The following is a 9141-nucleotide window of genomic DNA, read 5'->3' as shown; positions in this document are numbered from 1 at the left end:
GGGCGCTTCCATGAGCATTTTAGTTGATTGCTAGGTACGTGAATTCATTGCTTTGTTGATTGTGTGGTTGCATGACAGATGAATTGGAACAAAAGGCAGGCAAGGCACAACAACCGATTTGAAGGAAGGAGAAAAGACAGTGATATTGAAAATGGTTCTTTTCCTCTCAACGTTAACATGAAGCATTTTGCAGATACAAGGCATTCATCTGGAGACTCATCCCATCAAGTTTTACCTCTTCCAGGCATCCAGCAGCATAAACAAATGATAGGATCCAATTCCTTAAATTACATGCAGACACGTATTCCATTGATACACATCAACTACAGTCATTCTTCAGATCAAATTTCTACCTGTCCAACTCAATCTAGTATTATATCTGAAAACAATGGCTACCCATCTCCTTCTCCGAAGGAGTCTTCCCATGCATCAAATCATGTATGCTCCATTGAGAGCGCTAATGGTCCTGACTTTGAGGCTCCTGCTATAACAACAAATGAGAATGAGGAAAATCTGTATCATTGCGGGGAACCATCATCTGGTCGGAATCTCAAACCTGCAAACATGGTAGGTCCAGCAGAATTTTATGGTCCAGTTTCAGCTAAGAAGGTAGCCCATCAGTCTGAATATGATATCAAAGGAGTTGGCACAGGGATTCCAGCAGAACTAGACTCTTCAAATGCACAGGAGAGCTCTTGCATGAGTTCTGTGTTGGATGGAATTTCACTAGAAGCAACTAGTTTTCGCCAACTTCAACAAGTCATTGAACAGGTGTGGTGGTTTGTAAACTTTGGTCATTTGCATTATATGATTGATATAATAAAAACTGAATCTTCATAGCATTAGAAGAACCTATGTGTGTATGTGCATTTTTCTGTGAGTGCTTTGAATGATTTCGCTTGATTGTGTTTAAAATATTATGAAATATGAAAACTTGGTTCACAAAATGCAGCATAACCTTGCAATTTTAAAATAGCAGCATAAATTATTAATGTCAACCTTCGACATGCTCTCTCTCCTATCAGTCCATGGTGTAAATCGGTTTCATTCAAAGCCCCCAAAGGTTTATAATTAGAGTGAAAAAAGGGTAGTGATTGTGCAACAACTATTATATAGTGACAAAATACCAATAAAAAGCATTGCATAGTCTTCAGCTATTATGTAGGGCTATACAGGAAGCAACAGGAAAATGCTGACCGACCTTTAGATACTATAAGAGATGGTCAGTAACATACTTCTTTTAATGATATGGAATTTTCTAGTTTGTGCTATTATTATGTTCAAATTATGATTGTTGTTTATATATTTGCAAATGTGTATGCACAAATGGGATCTTAGCATTTGACATGATAAAAAAAGGCTTCTAGATATTTCTCTTGATGATGATCATTCTCTGCACATAAAAACTCTGCACGAGCAGTATCCTGCCATTATTATTATTATTATTATTATAAAGTCAATATTATGGGATTTAGTGATCTGAACCTGCCTGAATTCAGTTGGATATTAGGACAAAACTATGTATAAGGGACAGCCTGTATCGCTTAGCTAGAAGCGCCGAGCAAAGGCATAATCATAGGAATGGAAGTGGTGGCAAGAGAGATGGTGGAGACAGAAGTGGGGCATTGATGGCTGAAGAAGCTGACAAGTATGGTCACGCCTTTCTCTCTTTTATTTTCTTCATTGTTTACTTTATTTATTTTTCTTATTTGTGCAACACTTCTTAATTTAAGATGCATGTTATTGTTTATTGATTGTAGTTATTCTTGTTATGAGTAATCACAATCTGTGTGTGAGGGTGTGTTTTCGCAGGGGGGCATGTGTGCTTTAGCTGGTTACTAACTAGTTAGAATTGCCTAGCTTAGATTCTATGTAATTTTCATGCCTTTCATTCATTCTTTGAAGTGGAAATAACCTATGTTATCATGTCATATTTGTTGATATAACATGGGTTAAGCATTGGTGAAGCAACTAATATTTGTTTCATGATAAGGTCGCTAGGGGTTTTTTTAAAGTTCTTTAAATGATACCATAGTTTATCCCAAACCCCTTTGCATAGTACTTTCTTAAACATTGGTCTAGTGGGCGAAAGTTCTATTGTGCTCCTTCATGTGGCAAGAATTTGACTCTGGCGGTTAAGCTCAACATTAAGCTTGAGTCTTTTTTCTTTCCCCAACAAGAAGTGAAAGTAACCAACAAGTAGGCCCCACATAGAGGGCATGGGTGACATGCATGCTTTAGCTGGTTTGAATATGAATTACATAATTTTCATGCCTTTCATTCATTCTTTGAAGTGGAAATAACCAATGTTATCATGTCATGTTCCTTAATATAACTTGGGTTAAACATTGGTGAAGTAATTAATATTTGTTTCATCATAAGTTTGGGATTATTTTAGAGTTCTTTAAACAATGCCATAGTTTATCCCAAACTCTCTTGTTTGGTACTTTCTCAGACATTGGTTCAGTGGGCTAAAGTTTCTCTGTGCTACTTCATGTGGCAAGAATTTGACTTGGGCAGTTGAGCTCAACATTAAGCTTGATATTGCATCTCTATGTGGGGTTTACTTTTTGGTTACTTTCACTTGTTGAAAAAAAAAACTCTTTTTCTCATCTCCTTTTATGTCCAATTTGATTGATATGCTATTTAGGCCAGACACTTATTCAAGGTTAATTTATATCCAAGAACTTCAAGCTTGTCTTGGTTTGTATTTACTGATCTCTTAAACCTGCTTATTTTTAAAAGGGGAGCGATGCAGCAGAGAGTGATTTATTTAGATATCCTAGATTGACGTGATTTGTTTAGTATATGTTTTTTTTCTTTGTCTGTGTGATCACATGTTTGCTTATGTTTGTGTGTAACTTCTATTATGATTATGGGTTGTTAGGCAATCATCTATTTTGTTGCGTCTCCTGTTTAAAGGTGATTATATAATATCTGTGAATGTAGGTCTATAGACTCAGCTATGTAAAATCATTTACGTTTATGTCATTTCTTGTTTTTTACTTTTCTTTCCTTGTTAGAACTCATATCTTCTGATCCATTTATTGTGTCCAAAAATGGCAGCTAATGACCTAGCACGTTGAAATTTAATTTAATAAACTCTGTAAAGAAGTTACCCTAATATATATGCTGTATTTGAAAGACAAGTCAATTACAATTAAGTGTTTAACAACTAGTGATTGGTGAGGAATAGTCTTAAAGGAAAATGATATGATGATCGATGGGATGTCGGTGAGTCCATTGTGGTGAAATGTGATTAATGCCATCCCTCCTCGGTGGTTCCAAACATTGATATTTTAGTCCCATAAGGAATATCTCATGTTGTAAATGCTGACAACAATGAGATAGAGGGTTTATTTGAAAGATTTAGCTAATTGAGATTTGAGCTTTATTGCAAGCAATATAAAAGAGATTGCTATAAACTATTAAGCAAGCATTTCATGGCACTCTTATGAGGTTGGAATTGGGTGTCGACCTAGGTAATTATGTACAAAGGCTAGAGAATTGATACTTTGAGTGAATGTTGTTTGAAGAGAGTTATTCACTTGTATAGGAGGGTGTTGTTTTACTAAGAACTATTATGGTTCAACTAGATAAACAAGTTGAAGAGAATGACATAACTGAGTAGATTATCCCTCAGATACATTTTTTTAATCTCAAATATCAATGTTGTTTCCTTTTGTTTTCTGGATTTGAGTAATTATTATGAAATTATTACTCTGCTAGTGTTTGAAGGGATCCTTTGGGTGTGTTGGGTTTTAGCTAAGGTATACATTGATTTAGATTTCAAATTCCAATAGTGTGCCTCTTTTCTGGATTTGAGTAATTATTATGAAATTATTACTCTGCTAGTGTTTGAAGGGATCCTTTGGGTGTGTTGGGTTTTAGCTAAGGTATACATTGATTTAGATTTCAAATTCCAATAGTGTGCCTCAAGTATTAGATTTGGAAGGAGTTTTATAAAGGCATCCTTTAGAGAATGAGGGTGATGGTAGGCATCTAAAGAATTCTGTATTTCTGAGGGTTAATGCCAGGACAAGAAGACGGAGGAGTTGCGGTGTGCAGCCAAGTTGCACCACCAACTATTGACAAAATGATGTAACTTGTGTTGCCACTATTAGTGTCACAAATCATGTCATTATTTGATTCCTAAACAATTGGTATCAGAGCATGTAGTTTAAAGTGGTGTTTGATTTTGCTAAAAAATAAAAATTGTCAAAATTGTGTTTTGACCATACTATTGTGTAGAGGAACAAGAGGTGAAACCACTAGTGAAAATTGCTTCGAAATCGGACATCAGACATGGTTGCATGCTCTTTCACGTGCCGGCGAGGTGGCTGGCCACGCGCGTAGATGCGCGCCACGTGTCTTCTTCGCCCAGATAGGCTAACCCAACCCGAATATCAAATAACCTGACCCAAGTGCTTGATTCGGGTAGGGATGACGTCATCATGTACAAGTGGCATGCCATGTCAGCGACCAGTCTACAGCCACGTCATCACAACAGGACCCACCTGCCACGTCATCAGTCGCAAGCCAATAGAGTTGGAGCCAAGCCGTGAGTTGAGGGAAAGGATTCAGTGTAGCTGATCCTACGTGCAACCGGATCTGAGATTGAATCTGAGCCGTCTGAAGTGTGATTTGGATGATTTCAGACTTGTTTCCAGTTAATTTGATCGTTCTGGATGCAATAGTACGGTCTGATCGTTGAGATTGAGATAAAAAATGGCGGTGGTGAATTAACAAAAAGAGATTGCCCGATCAGGAGGCATCTGAAGGTCATCATGGTGGTCGATAGAGATGAAGAAGAAGAAATCGCACATGTTTGCCCAATTACATGTAAACGATCATGCAAACGATTTGATGAGGAGAGTAAAAATTGATAAAGATCAATTTTGACGAATCTAAGTACTAGTAGTCTCACCAGATACTGAGAGATCATATATAAAACCAGGAAACCTCAGATCTTGTAAAGGAAAGCTGCAACAAAGCTAGCAGATGGTTGTATATACGGAAAGACAGTACGATGGATAGATATGATCTAAGAAGTTCTGGTTAGGAGATTGGGTTTTAAGTGAGAATAGTGTGACCCCACCAATCTTTCTTGAGAACTTGTTTAGTTGAAGGATTATCCATACGGTACTATTTTTGTATATATGACTGTTATGAAACTGTTGAAAACTAGTAAGATGACGGCACAAAAGAACAATTGGGTTTCGTATGATCAAGGATCTAATGGAGTGGTGATTTCTCTAAAGAAGTTAGATTCGGTGACTATGATTTCTCGTAGGGTAGAATTGATGAAGACCCTGATAATAGAAGAGAAATATAGCAAGGGGATAAAGATTGACACCCTATTTTGACTTGGATAGGTGTTTTGACAGGATGAGCTGTTGTCAAACATAAATAAGGAAAATGGAGAAATCTGGAGAACAACAATTGCACGAGGGCATACGAAGATTGTGCAGGAGTACCTGTAGGATCCAACGAGGTACTATAATGAAACAACAGGGGCAAGGAGAAGAAGAATTCCTAGATGAAGCTCAAAGTAGAGACTGTGTAGAAGTTGTACAACAGGAAGTCTCTTGTGCTCTTGATGAAGGCAATAGGCGAGGACCTTTCTAATGCATGCAAGGATGAAAAGATGAGCTGTTGCAGAGGCACCTAATTGAGGGGGTGCAAATGCCTGTGATAAAAGGCGATCGCTTATGATGAAAGGCGAAGACACCAAGAAAAAGTTGGTCTAGGTGGAGCTGTCAAGCAGAAAAACATAAAAGCTTCAAACATAGAAAATGAGATGGAAGATTGCGAAGAGTGCATTGCAACTCTCTTTTTCTATGTGATCAGTGATAGTAATTTCTCCCAAGTCTACATGGTGATAGAGAATCTTGAAGCCACTTTGAAGCGTCCCAGTTGAAGGAGGATGCGACTGATTATGAAAGGCGAAGACACTTTAGAAAAAGGTGTAATGGCCATGAGATGAGCTCAAGATCAGACCGCCATATGATAATGAGCGGAGACACCTGAGGAGAACGTATGAGGGCCATGATAGAAGCCCCGATTCAGAACGCCCTTGAGCCAATATAATGGCTGAATATGAGTGGACAGGTGTCTGAATAGCCAATGTAGTGGCTATGGAGTATGGAGGCAAATGCAAGATTGACTTTTATGGATATTGCCCTCATGCTAAAGATCAATGAGCTAAAAGATATTTTTCTTGGACAATAAGTGGATGACTTATGGAGCATTAAGACGCGACTGCTAGGAATGAGCAGATGGCATGCGCGGGTTCCTGGAACAAGTGGACTCTTGTTAAGGTGGTGAGCTCGGTAATGACATTGTAATACTCAGAGTATGAAGACAGATATGGATCAACCTTTAATAGGTTGTCTCCATGGTTAAAGGCAGAGAGCTACCTTGACTCTTGAGACTAAGAGTGGGAGACTCACGGAGAAGTAAGCCGTGATTTTTGAACAGACACAACTCTTGAATGAGTAGACTCTTGAAAGAGTGGTGAGCTTGTGATCATATTGAGATACTCAGATAATAACTGTCGCACTTTGAAAGAAAAATTTTCTTTTGAGGGGGTGTTGTAAGCCTTGATGTGAGACTTGAAAAATCATTTCGAACCAAGCTTGGTTGATACGCTTGAAGAGGAATGTTTTCTTCTAGAGACAAGCATTAACACTCTTTAGATATGATGTGGGAGACTATCTGGTTGAAGTGACCCCTTGGTATGAGCAAGGGTGTGTTTTGGTGACTGAAAGGTTTGGTGATTATCTGTAAACTGGGTCATGGATACTCTTGGAATGGTAAGCTTGGAAAAGCTACATGATGCAAGCATGTGCTGAAGAAGCAAGAGGACAACTGTCCACGTGAATGACAAAGGGAGTGATTGTCAGGATTGTTGCCATTAATATGCAACAATCATTTGCAGCCTACCCCAGGTAAGGTTGCCATTGTCAAAAACCTACAATGGTAGGTGTGTAGCAAAGTTGCACCAACCATTGATAAAATGATGCAACTCATATGCTGCCACTATTAGTGCCACAAATCATGCTATGATTTGTGGATCTTATCTTACCATTGATGTCTATAAATAGAGGTATTATTTGAGAGCAAAACAAGAGAGTGGTAAGTGTATGTAAGAAAATAAGAGAGAAAGAAGGGCTGCTAAGGGCAGCAGCTCTGCTGCCATTGTAGTAGTGCGTGTGAGCTGGGAGTTGAATTTGAGTGGGTGTAATCCTCCTCCTCCATGTATTTGTTTTGTATTCTTTCTCTATCTCTAATAATATTGACTCTCTCGTGAATGTAGGTGTGTTAGTGTACTTAGCCTTCTATGAGTAAATATTATACATCACTGGTATGGATTCACCAGCACACTTTTATAGCACCTTCCCCTGTTTGATCTCCAAAATCTCATTTGGCATGCAAGAGTAGGTCTTCTAGAGAATTAGGGAAAATCTCACATAACATGTTTATTCAATATTAGAGATTTTATAGTTGGCAATAAAGTAGGTTTTACTAACATTATTATGTTGAAAAGACTCATTCGTGTAGGTTCTACTAACATTATTATGTTGAAAAGACTCATTTGTTGAAAGGCACTAGCATCTTTTACCGTTCTCAATATATGAAGAGACTGGGTGATGCATGGGGATGAACATGCAATGAAAATGGTTGCTTTAGTTGCATTATGTTAGCCTAAAAAAATATTTTTGGGATGAGAGGGAGAATATTATCAGAAACCAAATCAATTTATTTGCTAATTAAATTTATGATTGTAATGGCGCACTGAAATGAGTTGTATTTAGTGAGTTTGATCTCAGATATCTTGCTTTGCCAGTTCAATGAGATACAATTAGGAAGGCTCCCATTGAAGGTATAGAAGAATATTAAAGTTTTGGAAGATTTTTTCAAAACTTTTGGAGAACAAAGGGGAAATATTACCTGAGTAATTTGCTAGTTTCACTTGTAAAAGACCTTTATGCTATTGGCTAGAGCTCAAATTCTTGCTCTTTTAGTGGTTATTATTTTTGTGTATTTTAATGGTTTTCCTCATCCAGGACCGGATTAATGGATATGGAAACTGATACCAATCCAATAGATCGATCAATAGCGCAGTTGCTGTTTCACAGGCCATCAGAACCATCTTTGATGCCTGCTATTGATTCCTTGTTTCTCAAGTCTCACACGGTGGTAAGTTTTCACATATGTACTTTACATTTAGTATTTCATTTTGTAATGCTATGTGAATTGTAACCTTACACTGGAAGTAAATCAACAGATTAATGGATCTATTAGCAGCTTGCCGGTGATGACCAAGGAACATTGCCAGGAGGAAACTGCCACTGGTTCGGATGGAAGTTTGTTGATGAGTAATGACAGACAGTAAGTTAGACTTAACATGAGTGCATTCATCGTAAAAGGTGTTCTATTTTCAAATCACCACAGTTCTTCATGTGTAATAACATTGGTTGAGGCACTGCCAGATATACTTCTTAAGGTTTGGTTCCTTGTTTTAGATCTGATAATTCCTCTGATGTATAATGTAATTTTTGTTTATGTTTGTCACTGTAGCAGTTATATTTGCTGAGATTGTTTTGTTTATTGGTTCCATCATATCACTAACCATCTGGTTCATGGAATCTATTTCAAATTCCTACATGATTGTATGAGTTTGTCTTCAACTTTTGAAATCTGTAGGCATTAGGGTAAATAATTGCTTTCAGAATGCACTGAGAAACTTAGAAAAGGATGGAAGAGGTCACCGCCTAGAGGCTTGGTTGGCATTCAAATATATATATATATGAATTCAGCATTCTAATGAGTAGGATTTGATGTTTGTTTGATATTAATATGCTTTTGAAAATGACAACTATTTTTAGGTTAAAGGAAAACGGTGTCATTTTATGAGGAGACTGCTTTATTTTTTAAAGAAATCAGCCAGGGTATTTTATGCTTTTAAATAACACAGCTACAATTAGAGATCGAATATATGATTAATCCTTAAGAACATAGAAACAATTTGTTCAAAGTTGTTTACATTAAATTACTAACTTCTCTTTAAATGCCATGAATATTTGAGTAAAAAATATTTATGGCAAAAAATTCTAAAATCTAAGAGCGTGTTTGGTA

General features: G+C 37.2%; 1 protein-coding gene and 1 long non-coding RNA gene across 3 annotated transcripts in view; one reads left to right on the top strand and one right to left on the bottom strand.

The window, feature by feature from the left end:
* Positions 1–8678, top strand: part of LOC105109154 (dentin sialophosphoprotein-like protein) — a 12065-nt gene extending 3387 nt beyond the window's left edge. The window contains exons 5-8 of one of the 2 annotated variants that reach the window (XM_011003764.1): positions 79–771; positions 1500–1648; positions 8070–8202; positions 8303–8678. In XM_011003764.1, the coding sequence (XP_011002066.1) occupies positions 79–771; positions 1500–1648; positions 8070–8202; positions 8303–8398 (1071 nt within the window). In that variant the 3' untranslated portion in view covers positions 8399–8678. Of the gene's footprint in view, positions 1–78; positions 772–1499; positions 1649–8069; positions 8203–8290 lie in introns of both variants that reach the window. The other variant, XM_011003763.1, reaches the window with a different exon arrangement.
* On the bottom strand, positions 2011–3970 carry LOC105109153 (uncharacterized). Its single transcript, XR_839177.1, has 2 exons — positions 3935–3970; positions 2011–3808 (listed from the first exon to the last, which is right to left on the bottom strand). It is a non-coding gene; the product is annotated as an uncharacterized LOC105109153 (long non-coding RNA).
* Positions 8679–9141: the final 463 nt, after the last annotated feature.

This window comes from Populus euphratica, unplaced genomic scaffold (assembly GCF_000495115.2).
Source record: "Populus euphratica unplaced genomic scaffold, PopEup_1.0 scaffold207.1, whole genome shotgun sequence".
NCBI lineage: Eukaryota > Viridiplantae > Streptophyta > Magnoliopsida > Malpighiales > Salicaceae > Populus > Populus euphratica.
Note: the sequence above shows the minus strand (reverse complement) of the source record. Positions and strands in the feature narration are given on the sequence as shown.